This window comes from Gouania willdenowi, chromosome 20 (assembly GCF_900634775.1).
Source record: "Gouania willdenowi chromosome 20, fGouWil2.1, whole genome shotgun sequence".
NCBI classification, from domain to species: domain Eukaryota; kingdom Metazoa; phylum Chordata; class Actinopteri; order Blenniiformes; family Gobiesocidae; genus Gouania; species Gouania willdenowi.
This window is the reverse complement of record NC_041063.1, coordinates 2,872,977-2,892,957: the sequence shown is the minus strand read 5'-3', so window position 1 is coordinate 2,892,957 and position 19,981 is coordinate 2,872,977. Positions and strand designations below refer to the sequence as shown.

Here is a 19,981-nt window from a genome sequence, read left to right as displayed (position 1 = left end):
GTGTGCCCCTGTAGTGCCATCGCATACCCTAGGGGTACCTTTGTGGTATGCGATAGTACTACAGGAGGTACTTGAGCGAGAGTGGAAAATTAACAAATAAAGTGTCCGTCTCGGTCCACCCCCAGGCGTGAGATGATCGGAAATGATAAAAACTATAGAAACAAATTTATTCAAGAGCCACTATCTCAGTGTTTTTCAACCTTGGGGTCGCCACCCCATGTGAGGTCGCCTAGAGTTTAAATGGGGTCACCTGAAATTTCAGAAAAATTCAAATTGATTTTTGAAATTCTTTAACTCACTCAGTGCCATTGACGAGATAACTCGTCATTTCTAATCCAAACGCTCAGTGCCATTGACGAGATAACTTGTCATTTGCGTTTTTTCACGGGGATTACTAGAAAACACCCTGGCGGAGGTCCCTCATCGATATCTAAGCTGTGGGGTGTTGTAGGGACCAACTGTGCCCTGAAGATGGCAGCAGTACACTGCCCGGTCTCAGTGTTTGTTTTTTTTGTTTTGTTTTATATAAGGAAACAGTGTTCAGATGTTAGAGTTGTCACTAAAGCAAAAAAAAAAAAAAATAGCTTTAAAGTCACTGACAGGGTTTTTTTTTTTAGAAAAAGCCTGTTTTCTCAGCTTTTTACTCTGAAACTGAAGATTTGTGTAAAACTTGTTTTGTTCAACAGCTGATTACAAAAGAACAAAACGAGCCAGAAACAAAATTTGATGAAAGTAGAGGCTTCAATCTTTCAGAATCTGGTGTCAGATTTCAGATAGTCATAGTAGAAAATATTCTGTGGGTCTTTAAAAATCAGTCAAAATGCTCAAAAACGGCTGGAACTGAGGGGGGTAGAAAATCTGAAAATGGCTGGCACTGAATGAGTTAATAATCATTCTTTCTTTAAATTAAAACCACACACAATCTTAAATGACTGGATTTCTATACTTTCACCTTGTGAAATATAAATGTAATTCAACTAAAATGCAGTAAAAAAAAAAAAAAAAAAAAATCTGAGCTTAAACATGATCAAAAACAAATTTCTAGAGAAAAAAAAGTCTTTGCGTTTCGCCAGAAATACTTGATATCAAAATGGGGTCACGATCCAAAAGAGTTTGGGAACCACTCAACCAAATACTGTTTCTTTACACTTATTTACAATATGAGATTCTTTATGAAATGTATGTTATCACTCGTTCATTCTATCATTGTGCTCTGTAGTTGTTTTTAAATAGTTTTCTAAGCAAAATGTTGTAGACAGACAAAGGGGGGACTTGGGTTCAGAAATAACAAAAAGAGGGTACTTGGGCCAAAAGAGTTTGTGAACCACTGGTTTAGAACCAAAGGAGAGAGACTGTGGTTCATTCTGGTGTCCTTTGATCAGCTTGTGGGTGGATGTAGAAACAACCACCAGTGGAAGACTTGTCACACAGAGCATTTACTTGATTATAAGTGTTGATGGAAGATGGAGTGAGTTCACGATGTTGACAGTGACCTGTCCACATTAATCACCTTAAGCTTTGGCGAAGCGTCCTCTTTGTTTGCTGTAGACCAAGTTTGCAGAATGTGAATTGACAGTAAAGCATTACATGTTCCTCTTGTGCACTCACTTCAGCTCTCCGTTTCCCACTTCTTCCACTTGTGCACTTCCAGGTGTTCATGAAAGCGCTCTTTGACTATGATCCCAAAGAGGATAAAGCCATTCCTTGCAGAGAGGCTGGACTGGCTTTCAAGAAAGGCTTCGTCCTTCATATCATGAGCAAAGATGATGCAACTTGGTGGCAGGCCAAACACGAGGGTGACGCCAATCCTCGTGCCGGCCTCATTCCATCCAAACAGTTCCAGGAGAGGTAGGAAACCTGTGTGCTGTGTCTTCTACTAACAAGCGTAGATCCATCTATTTTTTTCTGCTGTCGCTGTCAGGAAAGAACTTCTGCCTGACTCTCCATTTGTCTTGATCCTACCTGCCAAACTAGTCTGGATTATTGCACAGAGTCTGGCCCAAAATGAATAATGACAGAGAATGATAGTGCTGGTACCAATCCACTTTGGACTGCAAGTCAATGGAAAATTGTACATCAGTGCATGCTTCGATTTGCACATCAAATGCAACACAGAGCTCAGAAGAACAGGGCAGTTTCTTGGCACTGTTCAAGAGCACATGAGGAACAAAAAGAGCTGAAGGGAGAAAGCAAAGCAGAGAGTATTTCACCTTAGAGCGTGACCAATCCTTTGTCAAAACCAAGAGTTTTGTTTTTCTTTCACCTCTTCGATCTATTTCTTTTCTCCTCTTTTATGTCTTAGCTGACGCTTCCCAGATGAAGCATATCAGAAGCACAGCGCATAGTTATTATTCCCTAAGCAGTTTGGAAAAATTAGGTTTATTGTGCTTTTGCTTTCCTTTTCTTCTCCCTCTCTTCCTCATACAGGAGGTTTGCACTGCGACAGCCTGCTGCACCGCTCCCACTGCAGAGGACCCCCAGCAAACGACTATGTAAGCATATATAATCAGCCTGACATTTTATTATTAGATCATATCAGGTTGTAGAGGTAAAAAATAAGACGATTTAGTTTTTTCTCTTCAAATCAGTTTTAAATGACCAATTCACAACTTGTACCATAAGGTCCTGATGCAGATATTTTATTTTTAATCTGAGGAAGTGTTTTGGTTGATGCAGGATATTATGTTTATGTTATGCTGATATTTAACAACTCATTTGATTGATAGCTGATTCCACCATTTTCCCTCCTACACCTAATCTACTGATATGATGTCTTTGGGTTGATCAAGGAAGCCAAGTCTGTTATTTTATTGGTTAGTTATATTGGCAGAATTATGTCTGACAATAATAATGCATTGGATTTTATATAGCGTTTTTCATAGACACTCAAAGTGCTTTACGTTATTTGCATTATTCTTTCATTCCACACACAGTGGTGGTAAGCTACTATTGTAGCTACAGCTGCCTTGGGGCAGACTGATGGAAGCAAGGCTGCCATTAGTGAACCATCGGTCCCTCCAACCACCAACACTCACTCACACAACACATTCATACTGATACTTCATTTTAAAGCCAATATCGGCTGATATCAATAACGTGCCAATAACATTTTATTTGTAATGCACTTAACATTTGATGCCAAATCTCAAAGTGCTACAAGATAAAAAAATAAAATAAAAAAGGAATAAAAATAAAACACAACATATATTAAAAGACAGGACTAAAAGAGGCTTTAACTATTAAAATAAGTTTCTGTAAAAAGGTGATATTTCAGTTTTTTCTTAAAAATGTCCTCCATTTGTGGGGCCCTGAGGTGGTCTGGGAGGGCATTCCACAGACGAGGGGCAGCGGCTTCAAAGGCCCTGTCGCCCATTGTTTTGAGCCGTGTCCTGGGCGTGACCAGCCAGTGCTGTTGGCCTGACCGGGTCCTTGTTGAGGTGTGTGGTGTGTGGTAAGTGGGGGCCACACCGTGCAGACAGTGATGAGTGTGCAGGAGGATCTTATATTCTATGCAGGACTGAATGGGGAGCCAGTGCAGTGTACGGAGGATGGGGGTGATGTGCTCGTGTTTCCGCACCCTCATCAGGACCCTGGCAGCACTGTTCTGCACATACTGGAGCTTTTGGAGGCTCCTGCCAGGGACCACGATGAGAAGTGCGTTACGGTAGTCCAGCCTGGAGGAGACAAAGGTGTGGACTAGCTTCTCTGCAGCAGGAAGGGAGAGGGAGGGGTGCAGTTTGGAAGTATTACTGAGGTGAAAAAATGAAGTTTTGCAAATGGAAGTGACATGATTGTCAAAGGAAAGGTGGGGGTCAAATTTAACCCCCAGGTTTGTGACAGAGGGAGAGAGGGAAATGGTGTGTCCAGAAAATAAAACAGAGGTGATTGGGGAGGAGCAGAGTTGATGAGGGGTTCCAGTTTGAATGGCTTCTGTTTTTGAGCCATTTAGCTGCAGGAAGTTTTGACTCATCCACGCCCCTATCTCCTCCAGGCAGGAGCCGTGGCAGAGGGGGAGCAGGGGGGAGTGATTTTAAGATATAGTTGTGTGTCGTCAGCATAGCAATGGAAATTCATTCCATGCCTGCTGACGACACGACCCAGGGGGAGCATGTAGATGGTGAAGAGGGTTGGACCGAGTACGGAGCCCTGGGGGACCCCACAGGTGACAGTGTGGTGTCTAGATTTTGCATCCCCCATTGCTACGCACTCTGCTCTGTCAGTGGAGTGAAACCATTGAAGGGCGGAGCCAGAGAGACCTGTGTAGTGCTGGAGTCGATGCAGGAGGATGTGGTGGTCTACAGTGTCAAACGCAGCAGAGAGGTCGAGAAGAAGGAGGAGGGATGTGGAACCGGAATCAGAAGCCATCAGCAGGTCCTGGTGACTCTGATGAGAGATGTTTCTGTGCTGTGGGAGGGACGCAAACCAGATTGGAATTTTTCATAGTCTGTTCGATTTTAGATGATTATGGAGCTGGGTGGAAACAACTTTTTTGAGAACTTTGGAAATGAATGGGAGATTTGAGATTGGTCTGTAATTTGACAGTGGTTTAGAGTCCAAGGTGGGTTTTTTGAGGAGGGGTTTAATGAGGGCGGTTTTGAGGGAGGTTGGAACATGGCCAGTTTCTAAGGACAGGTTTATTATTTTGGTTATGAGGGGACTGATGGATTTGTTGTGAGTTTTAAGCAGAGGAGATGGGAGTGTATTGAGGTGGCAAGTGGATGGGTTAGATTTACGGATGATGTTCTCGGCCTCCTCCTACATTGTGAGGGAGAATTGTGGTTGTTCAATGATAATAAATGTCCCATTAGCCACACACTTGCATATATATGCATTTTTACATGCAACAGAAAGGAGCTCATCATGCCTTGTATTGAGTTTGTCAGGATTCATAATCAATATCAACATAGGATTGTAAGATTTGGGTTACAAATGAAATGTTTTTAAATTACTGGAATTCACAAGAAGATGAAAAATAACTCAAAACTCAAAAAATATCCCAAAAATGTATAAATTATCCCAAACATTTACAAGAATACAATTTATGAGTTAGAATAAAAAAGTTATTTCAATTGTCATAATAATTTTGCAACAGTAAACAGGTTGAGAGGAATGTAGATTCACTTTTAGAAAAAAAAAGCTAATTAAGTAAAAACAAACTTAGTTACTGTAAGTTTTTTATTGATTGTTGATTATTATATTGTGAGCTGTCAAAGAAATCAGTTTAGTCACATTTACACATGTAATTTCAAATTATTTCTCATGTACCTGCCAAGCAGCTGATTTGTTTGTGCGTGTGTTTGGAAGCGCACCTTTGAGTGGGACTCAAACTGGCATCTTTCAACATTCCAGTCTGAAAGCTTAGTTTACACCAATGCCATCATTTGTTATTATGGAGACTTTTCTCAGTTGCTTGTGGCTTTTTCTTATTTAATTAATATTTCAAAACTGTTCTTTCACCTGAAAAAGCAAAACAGAAAAAAACCAAAGGTTGTGAGATTGCCAGAACTTCTGAAAGGGCCCTTAGTGTTTTTGCCATGTTTTTATTCACTAGTGTTTACTCTGTAAAATAATATCTATTCTTTGTACCTCCTAACCACCCCCTTTTATATTTTGACCCTTTACTCACTTGGTTTTTACCAATTGCATACATATTCTTTGCCATACCCATAAAACCACAAATCTGAACCTTATAAAAGCTTCTCCACAATGCACAGCTTGTCTCTTTCCTTTCAATTTGCTTTCCCCAAATATACAAACCCTCAGCTAAACACACTACACATGCATTTGGCTTCGTCAACCGGCCTGCTCTGGTCTAACAGTGACCCCATTGAACTCAAACCTTGTTCATATTGGCAATGTTTTCCTTTGGAAATCACCACATTGTGACGGACGTATCTATTTGACTGCTTGTTTCCTTCAACATAGCGGTGAGCTTTTAATGTAACGTGACCCTCTTAATATGCAGCTCAGAAATAAACAACAAAGCTCTGCTGACCACCTCCAAACTTAGCATTAGGCCTGTTTCACCTCCAATACAAGACTACCATGAATTATAGGTGTTGTCATATCCTGGTTATGTTCAACCGCACACTGGCACATGCAGTGCTACATGTCCAAAATTAGCGTATAAAAAAACCTGTTGGAAGACAGTGCTGTACTGTTCCCTTGCAATTTCATTTTAATAGACTGAAACATCCAATGATTTATGGGCGTTGTAGCTGATCCTTCTTTGCACTGAGACTAGAACCTCTCTGTACTCGTTCAGATTCATTTAATACATCTAAGATGTTTCAAATGATGACACAAGGATCAGAAAGGCAGTGCAGACTGACAAAAATAGCACAATAATGGAAAAAACGCAGAGGTTACATTCAGTAGCAGATGTGGTGCGGTTCGGTGGCGATGCCTGGGTCAGAAGAGCTGGAGTGAGACTAGGTTTGGCACAGGTGTGTCATAAGGGACAAGCCCTGGCTCTCTTTGATCTCCAAAGCCATAAACTACAGCCTAATTAAAGGATGCCATCGAGACCCTGCAGAATCCAAGCAGAGCTCTGGGCTGGGTGATTGAAGGCTGGGGAAAGGTCCAGTTGCGCTCTGTCTCTCCAGGCCAGGAGCTCCGTCGGCTAGGACAATATTGGTCTTGGCAAGAGGCTGTAGTTAGCGTTGCTTAACCGTGTCTGTTTACACTGAACATTAGCAAAAGATAGGTTTTCTATTTTCATCCTGTTGGTCACACTTCTTGTATTGTGGCGTCCTGTTAAATATGACATCGGCTACTTTTGACACCAATTATTATTAATATTTTTGTTTCTACGCACATTCTTTGGAATAGCAAACCCAGGTCGTGTATTGTTTTGCTTCTCAGCTCCATTTCTGTCAATACCTGGCTTCCCTCCACTTTTTCCATCTGTTGCTCCTGAACTTCCTGACAGCTTTAGTACATTGTGTCTGCTGCGTTGTCAGACATGCAAACCCCTCCGCTGTCTGTTTGCTTTGGATCGCAGTCTGCCAAACACGTGGACACACTTACCGCTCACCTTGGGGTCTCTCAGTGCCTTTCTTTATACATATTCTATCCTCTCCAGGGAACAAGTGAAGCATTTTGAAATGGCGCCTGAGATCGCTGCTAAGTGGGCCTGAACTTGGCCTTTTATTAAATTTCTTGTCTGTTTCATTTATTCACCTAAATGCAAGCAGACACAGGCAAATATTTAGTGAAATAGGGTTCGGAGAACAGTTACATTTGTTCTCCCAAACAGTCACCTTATCACCCAAAGGTGAAGGTCAGATCATCTCTTGAAGCCCACCCTTAATGTTCTATTAAGCTGCTTTTCCCCTACGTGTTAAAACACTACCATGTGAACTCATTGTTGTTCTTGCTCAAATCACATTTACTGGTAATGTTAAAGTAAAAAAAAATATTCTTAGGCTATGTTGTAAATGTCACACTAATGTACTCCATACTACAAACTCAATGAGTACATACTGTCTATATACTATGATTAGGATGATGACTGATGATGAGGGTTCCCATTGAAGTATACTTCCAAGTTTTCCAAGTTGCATTTCGAACCAACAACAAAAACCTGAAGCTAAATATTTCTGTTGATTCTCCACCTTTGAAAGTTCTGAAAGCATTTTAAGAGAGAAGTGACAAAGTAGAATATCAACATGTGCTCATTTGATCACCATTGTGCTACTGACAAAACTTCCAGTTAACTTCAAAACAAGAACCCTTTTTACAAGTGTTAAAAACTAATGGAAGACAAGAAGAGACACTTTTTTACCTTGAAGCCAGTCCCAAGACAGTTTTACATTTCACTAGCAATGCATCATGGGGCGGTTGAGTATGCCTAGTGTGCCCACTGTGCATGCTTAAAAAATTCTCTATATAGTATACATCCAGGTATTTTTTGCTTACTCTAATGTGAACGCACTACATACTGATTTTGACGTATACTTAGTATGAGTATTACGCTAGTATGCCATATTGAACACAGCCTTAGTTTAATGCATGGTTCCCTTCTTCTGCTCCACACCCCTTTGAAAAATGATAAACTCTCAGATGCCACCCCCCACCCCTGTGATGACAATCTATCTATGAAAGCAAAGAAGGTCTGTGTGTGTGTGTGTGAGCGTGAGTGCTTGTGTGTGTAGAGAGAATTTCTCCCCGACGCGGTATGAGTTCGACCTGAAACTTTGTCAATGGCAACAAATATCCCGAGTTTGTGCATCTGTTTTTTTGGAGTAATTTGGTATTTTAATTTTATTTCAGAGCTCCTGTGGACTTCTCTTTTGGGGAAAAATACTTTTTTACTTTTCCTTACTTGGTGATGACGTTACAAAACGTTTATTTTCATGTTTGTTTGATTGTTCGCTATTTAGACCAGACAGACCTCACCCGGAAGTGATTGACGGCAATGGCTGCTGTGTTGAAAGCTGCTCATTTCTCTGCAGCACGTGTGTGTGAGAGAACCAACAGAGGAGATTAGAGTCTCAGGTAGAGAGTCTCACACACACACATGTCGATCAGGTGTGCTTCACTATCAATCACCGTCTACGTGACATGTATGCAGGCGTATACACATGTGCAGGTATTTAAGCATGTGAGTGTATAACAGACCACCATTTAGTCCGGTTACAGTCTGTGTCACGACACCCGTTCATAGCGTGGTAGTGACTGTAGTGTTACGCTCTGAGTCAGATCTAAGTGTTTACATGTTACGTAGACGGTGCTACATAGTGAAGGTCACCTGATGATTACTGCAGCTTCACTCACTACACACCTGCCACTACATCTAACTACTGAAAATAGAGAAGTTTAGTGAAAGTTAGGCAGGTACACGTGGATGGACTGGTGGCATAAATTTAGAATGGATTCACACACCAAACAACGTCAAAAGTATGAAAATGACTCAAAATACACAAAACTAAATATTTATACAAAAATACACTAAAAAAAGGTACAAAATGACTCTAGAATCACACTACAATGGCAACAAAAAACAATAAATAATAATAAAAATGCACAAAACACAACTGAAGGATAGAAAAATATACATAATGATGTAAAACCAAAAACTAAATAATATTTATACAGGAAGTACACAAAACGAGAACAGAAATGCACAAAAATATACAAAAAGGCTCCAAAAACACACAAAATGACTCCAAAAAACATATTTTACAGAAAAATACACCAAATGACAACACAAATATGAAAATGACTCAAAATACACTAAACTAAATATTTATACAAAAAATACACAAAATGACAACAGAAATGCACAAAACTACAGTAAAAAAAGACACAAAAATACACAAAATGACTCTAGAATCACTACAATGGCAACAAAAAACTATAATTATACAAAAAATGCACAAAAACACAACAGAAAGATACAAAAATACACAATGACTCCAAAAAACATACATTACAGAAAAATGCACTAAACAAAAAAAATATAAAAATGAGTTAAAAAAAACAAACACACACATTTATCATGTTCATGTCCCATAGAATGAAACCAGTGAAATCACACACGCTGTTTTACTTTGGACCCGCAAATAAACCTCTTTAAACCACTACAGAGTACAGAGTATGTACACCTCTTTGTACATCCAACCTTCAAACACATACTCATTTGGTCATAATTAACTCTACTTAAGCTCCTCCCACTATATGAATACATACTTCCAATGGGCACTGTACGAGTTACCATAAATGTCTTTTGGAAAATTCGTCAACTTTTAGGTTTTTCTTGAAATTGTCTTTCTTTTTTGTTCTTTTTTTTCTTTTTTAAAAAGTGACTGAGTCCAGTTTGCTCAAAGGTTTGTGTGCTGGCAGGCCTTGACATAAACTCATAAATCACAGCCATTAGTCTGCTGATGAGAGGGTCGCTCTTTTGTCTCTCTCTCGTGGGAAACTAACTGCTGCAGGGTGCTGACACATTAGTGAATCATTGAGTGCTTGGTTTGATTTACACCTCCCTATATGAACATTATCGGTAGTAAAAAAAAAGCGTTATTGTCACGTCATTCTCTTTCACAAGAAATATTACTTTCTACAAGGAAATCTTCACAGCAATCTCTGTCTGATACAGTCTCTGCTCTAAAAGGTGTTCTAATTTTGGGTTGCTCACAAATCTACCTATGATTGGACGGGTGCAACACCCATTGTTTCTCACCCCACACAAATGTTAAATGCTCAGGTACGGTAGTGAGGGTTATCAGACACCTTCTTCCAGGATCTGACTACTTAAATGTAGATGGCCAAGATTTGGTCCTGGATGAGATCTTTCCTTGGCCCAGACCTGTAGTGAGAATGAAGTGTGGTGTCAATTTTGTCACCCAATAAATTTTCTTTACAGTTTCAGCCAACAATAAGTGATAAAAACTGTACTAAAAACTTGTATTACTTGACATCGACATTTTTTGTTAAACTAAAATTTGTCAAAAATGCTCTTAAGAGCCGAATCCAATCAGAACTGAAGTCCAGTGTTTTTCTAATTTCAACGTAGGGCAATGATGAAATTGTATGACAAGATGTTTTTTGAGATGTTTTTTGAGATATGTGCTTATGTCAAAGGAGGATATTACAGTTAATAGTGTAGTAGTAGTCGAGACCGGTCTTGGTCTCGAGACCAAATTTTAAAGGTCTCAGACTCTGAAGCAGTTTGACTCGGTATTTTCCTATACTGCCACTAACTCTCTTTATTCACAGGAAATTAAGGACATTCTTAGAATAAGATCATATAATTGTCTTTACAGTAAAAGTGTTCCTACTTTGCATAAAGTATATCATGTTTGGTGCCAGAATAACTGGGAAAATATGATCTCTGCTTTCATCTTGTTTTGAAAGTTATAATCTATCTGGTTTCTGAGTTATATTCATATTTCTTGTTCCAAAAGATCTCTCATGCATTCTTCTCTTATCACACATACAGGATAGCCACAACCCACAAAACATCCAAAGCAATCTAATTGGCTCCCGAAAACACGTCGACCAATAGAATCGCTTAGACCGCGATAAAACCGAAGCGCAAAATTCAAATCATTGGATTTTGGTGCTGGCCGCTAAGATGCCCACTGCAGTGTTATGTACGTCTTCTTTAATCTTTTATTTTCTTTGGAACAAAGTGTTTTCGTTCATTAGACCTTTTAAACAAGCTTGCGCGTCCCAGAGATAAAACCTCCCGTTCCAACTGAAGATGCTGAACCAAGAACCTAGCCTGAAAGAGCTAAACCAACACAAGAACCAAGCCTGAAGGAGCTAAACCAACACAAGAACCTAGCCTGAAGGAGCTGAACCAACACAAGAACCTAGCCTGAAGGAGCTAAACCAACACAAGAACCTAGCCTGAAGGAGCTAAACCAACACAAGAACCTAGCCTGAAGGAGCTAAACCAACACAAGAACCTAGCCTGAAGGAGCTAAACCAACACAAGAACCTAGCCTGAAGGAGCTATACTAACACAAGAACCTAGCCTGAAGGAGCTCAACCAACACAAGAACCTAGCCTGAAGGAGCTGAACCAACACAAGAACCTAGCCTGAAGGAGCTAAACCAACACAAGAACCAAGCCTGAAGGAGCTGAACCAACACAAGAACCTAGCCTGAATGAGCTAAACCAACACAAGAACCTAGCCTGAAGGAGCTGAACCAACACAAGAACCTAGCCTGAAGGAGCTGAACCAACACAAGAACCTAGCCTGAAGGAGCTGAACCAACACAAGAACCTAGCCTGAAGGAGCTTAACCAACACAAGAACCTAGCCTGAAGGAGCTGAACCAACACAAGAACCTAGCCTGAAGGAGCTGAACCAACACAAGAACCTAGCCTGAAGGAGCTAAACCAACACAAGAACCTAGCCTGAAGGAGCTAAACCAACACAAGAACCTAGCCTGAAGGAGCTAAACCAACACAAGAACCTAGCCTGAAGGAGCTGAACAAACACAAGAACCTAGCCTGAAGGAGCTAAACCAACACAAGAACCTAGCCTGAAGGAGCTATACTAACACAAGAACCTAGCCTGAAGGAGCTGAACCAACACAAGAACCTAGCCTGAAGGAGCTCAACCAACACAAGAACCTAGCCTGAAGGAGCTGAACCAACACAAGAACCTAGCCTGAAGGAGCTAAACCAACACAAGAACCAAGCCTGAAGGAGCTGAACCAACACAAGAACCTAGCCTGAAGGAGCTAAACCAACACAAGAACCTAGCCTGAAGGAGCTGAACCAACACAAGAACCTAGCCTGAAGGAGCTGAACCAACACAAGAACCTAGCCTGAAGGAGCTGAACCAACACAAGAACCTAGCCTGAAGGAGCTAAACCAACACAAGAACCAAGCCTGAAGGAGCTAAACCAACACAAGAACCTAGCCTGAAGGAGCTGAACCAACACAAGAACCTAGCCTGAAGGAGCTGAACCAACACAAGAACCTAGCCTGAAGGAGCTAAACCAACACAAGAACCTAGCCTGAAGGAGCTGAACCAACACAAGAACCAAGCCTGAAGGAGCTAAACCAACACAAGAACCTAGCCTGAAGGAGCTGAACCAACACAAGAACCAAGCCTGAAGGAGCTGAACTGAGTCTGAAGGCCAGAGCAAAGCACACTGCGCTGAAGAAGTCCAAGTGTGGTGAAGAACACAAGTCAGAACCAGTGGAAACTTGCTGACTAAACAAGCTGTGAAACACGCTGAACAAGGAACAGGGCCATCGGTCCCATCACAAGCCAGAACCAAGCTTTGCTCCTCAGACTTTTCTTCAACAACCTGTTTGCCTCAAGAGAAGGACCACCGACCACGGACCCATCAGAACCGAGGTACTCTGGAGCTCACATTCTAATCGGGCCTAAAGTAATCGCAGACACCGAATTCCACACTGATCTTATCATAGCTCACGCACACACACACACATCCACACACACACTGAAATCATGCTACTTTTCTTTCCTTCCTTCTTTCTTTCTCTGCTAAGCTTTTACCTTTAAAGTGTTTATACATTTATCTTTAGTTTAGTGAGCGTAGCGCTCTTTTAGCTTTATCGTGTTAGTAAGTTTTAACTTGTTTTGATTTCTAAATGTTTATACTTTGAGAAATTGTCTGTGGTTCATGAAAATATTACAATCATAAGGTTTGTTATATGGACAGTAGATAGTCTTGACAAGAGTTTACAACCCTGGATTAATAACTAATTAAGTGATCTGAAACACTTTAACTCTATTTCAGATGGAGCCTCTTGGCAAATTACTGCAATATTAATAATAATTAATATTATAATTCTTATCACTCCTTGTCTAAGCTCGTCCTCCTACAAATGTGATAATAACACGGAGAAGAATGGGATAAAACAATCCTTTATTTATTCTTTAATCCACCCCGTATAATGACCACAACCTTCCTTAATGTGTGTGTCTGTGTCTGTGCCTGTGTCTGTGTCTGTGCCTGTGTCTATGTCTGGCTATGGTTTCAGTTTGGACCGCGGAGCACGAGGGAGATAAAAAACTAATTACTGGTAAAAATCTCAGTAAAACTCCAGAAAACAATCGCCAGTAATAAATATTGAAGACAGTAGCTCTAACAACTGGTAAAATGATAAACTGATGATATTACAGCCTGTGAATGCAGTATAGGGGTGCATTTACTCTGCCTCTGGGTCCTAGTGCCTGCCTGTCTTCCCTACAATATAAACAGGTTCACAGTATAATTATCTTTTATAGTTTCTGTTTCCACTGTATCCAGAATAATAATAATATTTCTCAACAAGAACTATTGATTGATTTGTCACATGACTGTTCCATGGTTTGAGGTTGTTTTATTTAGTTTCACATCTACCTGTAGCTCTATGTTTTTAGACTGATGACAACCTTTGTTAATTGAATATCCTAGTTACATTACAGCAACCAAATTAAACTATATCAACTAAGTGAATTAATAAAATAACCTGTGTAAAGGCTTTTTCAAACTAAAAAATTATCTTGTGAAATCTGTGACCTGTTGACCTGCACAACTCAAAGAATCAGAATCAAGAATCATTATTTCTTGGCAGAAATACTTTAAAACACTTGCTGTACATTCAGCTGACATAAAAATATTGTTTTCAAATATGTAGAATAATTGTGAATTTATCAGAAGCAGTAGTAGTTTTAATATTTTAGTTATTTTTTTCAGGCATCTTTTTTGTCCGTCAAATGTATTTAAAATAACTAAAATTAAAGAGAGAATGTTATTTAACTGTTGAACCTTGTCATAATTTTATTTATTTATATATTTTTTTATATTTAAAAAAAATGTTTATGGTCTTGGTCTTGGTCTCGGCTTGTCTCGGTCTTGGTCTTAACTTGGTCTCGACTCCCAGAAGTCTTGGTCTTGTCTTGGTCTCGGTGCATTCTGGTCTCGGGCAAGTCTTGGTCTCGGATAGTGTGGTGTTGAACACAATGCTAACAGTTAATAATTGTACATAGGAGTAGGTAACTAATATCTTTATAAAATTAGTCAATTGAGGATAGATAAAAACTTCATAAATCAAGACTAAAAAATAAAAACGCAGTTTAAAACAAATGTAAGGGAAATAAAACAGTCTCGTGATGAATAAACTCAGTTTATGACCTGCCTTCCCCTCTTCCTTTTCTTTCCTCCTGTTTTCTCACTTTTCATCTAAATACGGGGCGCTACATTTTGTTGCTCTTTTGCGCTGTAACATGTGCAATGACAAATATTGATTGATTGAATATCCTTTATCCTCTATAGGTTGGTTTTGGACATTAGTTGTAATTCTCTATTTCTGCAGTTGAGCCATTAGAAAGTCTTTCTAGAAAAAGTGGCACAATGTTTCATGTTGTGTTTATTTTGCTTCAGTGCATGTCTTCATATTCATAATCTTTATCCTCATGCCATTTTATATGCCTGTATCTAATTGGTTGTTTGACTCATACATTTACTAAGACTCATTGAGTTTCTTCTTCTTTTTCTTCTTTTTTTTTTACAAATATTATTTACCACAGTTTATTTATTTAAAGGATTCCTGTCATGGAAATGTATCAAATATAAAATGTGTTTAATGCACATTTATTTTAAAAAAACATATTTAAAGTACTTTTTTTTCACAATATTACACCTAAATAGAGCCAAAAAATTGTGTTTGATCAGAGGGTCACATTATCAACATTCATGTCAACATTTAGGATAATGAGCAATCTGAGCATCAATATAGGAAAAAGAAAGAGTTTTTTTATAGTAATTTTGTGTGTTTTTCTGTCATTCTGTGTATGTGTGTTGTTGTCTTTTTGTGCATTTTTGCAGTTCTTTTGTGTACTTTTCCATGTATTTGTGCTGTCATTTTGCATTTTTGGAGTAATTCTTGTGTATTTCTATTGTCATTTTGCGTTTTCGTTAGTATTGTGGGTTTGTGGAATTATTTTTTGTGTTTTCATGTCTTTTTGTGTACTTTTGTTGTCATTTTCTGTAATTTTGTATATTTTTCCTAGCAATTTTCTTTATTACTGTTGTATTTTTGTGTGTTTTTTCAGTATTTTCTGTCTTTTTTTCTTGTCTTTTACTGTATGTTCCTGCAATGTTGTAATTCTTTCAATTTTTTAATGTATTCTTGCTCTTGTATATTTTTCTGTCATTTTGTACATTTTCTTTGGGGGCCACATAAAATTAGACAGAAGGCCGCATGTGGCCCCCAGGCCGCCAGTTTACCTATATGTGCTTTAAAATATAATCCATGAGAAGCAGCCTTTTTCGGCCGGATGTGACGTGAAGTCATTGATTCTGGTACAGTTCTGAATTTAAATCAACTTGATTTTTTTTTATTTTATTTTTGTTTTTTTTTGGTTTTTGTAGTCCATTTTATTTATTACTATGGACAACACAAGGATGTGTGTTGGAGCTACTTTGGACATGTATGAAGCTGTTATTGTGAGCTCTTGTTGCGCATCGGAGCAGCCACAGTCGCAGTCAGCTGCACTGTTTAAATATGAGATACAGCTGAGAATGCGATAAGTAGGAGAGAGAGTGGACTTCTCTACCGGTGGCTGAGGTGAACAAAATGGCCGACCCCGTGTCTGCTGGTCGACTGGCTGTTCTTCAAGGACTTTAAAAGTTATCCGACTAAACCTCTAGGGGTATATTTGATCTTTTGATAAAACTCACTGCAGGTCCCCTTTAATCCAGTGCTTCTCAAACGTTTTTGGCTCAACTACCATCTTTGTCTTATTCCTGACTCCAAGTACCCCCTTTTGTACAGCTACAACATATTGCATAGAAAACTATTTAAAAACAACTTTAGAACATAATGATGGAATTACAGTAATGAGTGATAACACACAATTTAAAGAATCTAATTTTGTAAATAAGTGGAAAGAAACAACAGTTCGTGCAGTGGTTCCCAACATAGTGACCCCATTTCCAGCTCAGATTTGTGTTTTTTTACTATATTTTAGTTGAACTAGATTCACAAAGTGAAAGTATATACAGTAAATACAGTTGTTTAGGATTGTAAACAATTAAGAATAATAGATAAAACATTTTAGAAAATCTGTTTATGTTTTTCAGAATTTTAAGTGACCCCAAAGTTGAAAAACACTAATAGCTCCTGAATATATGTACAGTATTTCTATAGTTTTTATCCTTTTGGGTAATCCCTCACCTGGGATAGAACCAAGACTGACACTTTATTTGTGTAATCTAAACATTCTTGGCATCTCACTGCTTGATCTATTGACCGTGTAATACCATGCGTTCATTGACTCCTCCTACAATAGTGAAATTGGTGGCATTGAGTCTGTGTATAACATTTCTGGTCCTCTGGTTGATGTTGTGACGTCTTTATTCCTAAATAACAAAAGAGTATGTGTACGTCATCTGCCCTTCATCCGGCACTGATGGAGGGCGGGGAGTGGTTGTTCTTTGTGTTCCACTTCTAAGCATGCATCCAATTCCAGTCAGGTAATTGCGGTCCATTGAGGACAGTTAGCTAGCTTATGGCAGAGTTGTTGACTGCACGCCTCAGAGTGAACACACAAAACTCTCTTCGCTCAGCAAATGATAGGCTTTGCTGCCGCCATCGCTGCAGGGTCTCGTCATCCACTAGTGTGTATCTACTTTAGCTCATGACATCAGCTTTTATTTTCTTCAGAGAGTTTTGATCCCACAAGCTCTGAGGATTTAATTTCTCAAATGTTATCTCACAGTTTTTCTTTCAGATAGTGGTATTGTTTAACTGTAATGGCATTAGGCAGTTCAATAAAAGCAGTGGATACATTTTCTTGTAGATTTGTGTTAAATTATAGTATTTGTTTTCCAGGTTTCTCTTCGTCCTCTCCCTCGAATTACCTCCAGTTCTGCTTTTTCTCTTGTTGCGTTATTACATAATTCATAAAGAAGCCACATCAGCAAGCAAAGAAGGGATACAGCGCTTTAAAACGAGAGTTGCTTTCCTCTCGCCAAATGTTTTCTGGCCCGTATAACCATTAAATCTCATCAATTTGAAAGCAGATTATTGGCTTCCTGTAGTTATTTGGTTAGGATAAAACGTACAGCAACTAAGTTATATTTCGATCAAAAACATCAACATATTGTACATGTCCTCATCATAATGGGAATCATCAGAACCTTCAGGAGGTGTGTGAAAGTTCATCAGTTTTTTCTTTGTCAAGCTGCCACAGGGGATACGCCTCAAAGAAGAACATCAGACTGGGTGTCACTGGGTAACAGCATAGTTTAGAATGACAGTAGAAGAACTGAAAGTGTTATTTAAAGTAGTTTGTATTTTTTAGTCTTTTTCAATAGTTTCTTCTGCCAGAATTTAGCATTTATTATGGGGTCGATGCAAAACATGACTGGGACTAGATCTGATGCAGTTACTGACAAATAACTTTTGGAAATGCTACATTGTTGACATTCTCTATTGCAGTCTTTGTTAATGTATTACCAATTCTAGTCATTTAGATACATCTAAAGTTTCACAAAGTTCAGTAAATGTTAGAAGCTGAGTAGTGGTGATGATAAACTCCTGTTTGTGTGTTTTTGTTCGTTTTCATGTCTCACATTGTCAGGAGAAAAAAAAACATCCACCTTGTACTTTTTGCTTCAAACATCCCTGAATTTATGAAAGCAGTATTGTTGTATTGTGATTGAGCTGTGTACCAATGTAAAACCTATTGTTGAGCGTGAATACACTCCTTTACAAAAGACATTGAGTTGTTAAGTGTTAATTCTGTCCTGTTTTTCCTTCCTTTACCTTCAAAAGATGACGTGGCTGTGGAGTTTGGTAGGTTTCTGCTTTTCTTTGTCTCTAAGCTTCGTGCTTCTGCTCTAACTGTCAATCATTTCCGTTCCCCGCTTCTTCTTTGGCTCTCACAGCTGCAGAGATTGAAGGTACCACTAATTCCTCCCATTAAACACCATCGTTTTGACCCTCGGATTGTGTGATTGATCAATTTGATCCAATAGTTGTGTGTAATGTGAAGCCTTCCCCCACTTGTGCTGTTTTCATTTTGTTTTTCCTCTAATATCAAGGTTAGTTTTTCTCAACATCTAGTATTTGTGAGCCAAAACCATACTACAACAATAACCAATCAAATATATGCATTTTGCCTTGTCTCCTGTTCTTTCCCTGTATGTAATCGAGGGTTTAGTGCCCTGTTGTTCTGGTGTCTTTTTATTCTCTTTAATAAGGACATTTGTCTTCTTCTCTGGCTCTTTTATTATCAGAGGATGCTGACTATGTTAGCGGATTCCACCTAGGTGAGATGGTATTATTTGTCGTGTTTCTCACTTTGTCGTGTAATTTCCTGTATTAATATCTCTCTCCTTCTTTTCAAATCCCTAAATCTAACCAATGAGATCCCACTAATCAGTATAATAACCAGAAATAGAAATAGTTCCATACCCATATTTGTATTTCTGTGAATTTTTTTTTTTTTTTTTTTTCTGTCAGTCGATGTATTTCCGTGTAATTAACTTGGACTCACACAAAAACATTTTTGTTGTGATACAAGACTTGTACATAGTGCTACTACTGACTGGATAGTATGAGCAGTGTGTAGTTTGTAAGATGAAAGTTTTTATCCTTATTTAAATCGGCTATTTTTCTTCTGCCAATGAGAATGGTCCAAAGATGTTCCATTGATAATTAGTGATGATGTGACAATACTGATCAATGGCCCTAAATAACGCGGGAGTTTGATCCAGCTGAATGAAGTATTAATGTTGCAAAAAGCACAAACAACAAACAGGGCTGTAATAACTCCAATTGGGTTTTTTTAGGGACAATATCTGGCCCGCTTGATATTAATTTTTATACCATTAAAGTTCTAATTATATTGGTAGCAAGTAGTAGGCTAGCAGGAAATGGTCCTACCCAGAGTAAGTATGTAAGTATCAGAGTTAAAGTCAAATAAAAGCATGGCTTTTTTTTTTCCCATTCGAATATTTGCATTTTGTTATCACAAGCTCATTGTCTTCTATGGTATCGTATTGTAAACTCAACTCAGCTTGCAACTTCTCTGAAATGTTGGAGAAATGTTGTCGCGATACGGCACTAAAAAGGCTGGATCGGTATAAGTATTAACTATCAACACACTGATTTACAGCTTCAAACTGTCTTTCAAACTACTTTCGATATCCAGTCCACCGAACGGGAGAAGAATTCGCCGAACACCAATGAAGAAGAATCCACCGTTACCGCGTAACTTAGCGGTCAACCCCCCACACCAAGGGGTCTATGGCCTCCTCGCTCCCTCCGGGGGAGTACGGGTCTCACCCTCTCCCCCCTGTAGACGGCTTCAGCCCCCGCCGCGGGGCCGTTCCGCTCCCTTCGGGCAGCCAGCGGACTCGCTGCGGAGGCGCTGGTTTCAGAAAAGTTTATTAATTCATCACCTATACAATTTTTACATCCAAGTGACAATGCAGCTCTTAAGAATTGGAAGAAAAACAGGTCATATCTTTTTTTTTTTTAAAACATTGCGGTAT

General features: G+C 39.1%; 1 protein-coding gene across 2 annotated transcripts in view; it reads left to right on the top strand.

Moving 5' to 3' along the window:
* Positions 1-19,981, top strand: part of mpp7a (MAGUK p55 scaffold protein 7a) — a 235,382-nt gene that overhangs the window by 175,712 nt on the left and 39,689 nt on the right. For both annotated transcript variants that reach the window (XM_028434276.1, XM_028434274.1), the window contains exons 10-11: positions 1,652-1,848; positions 2,428-2,492. In XM_028434276.1, coding sequence (XP_028290077.1) covers positions 1,652-1,848; positions 2,428-2,492 — 262 coding nt within the window. The remainder of the gene's footprint in view (positions 1-1,651; positions 1,849-2,427; positions 2,493-19,981) is intronic.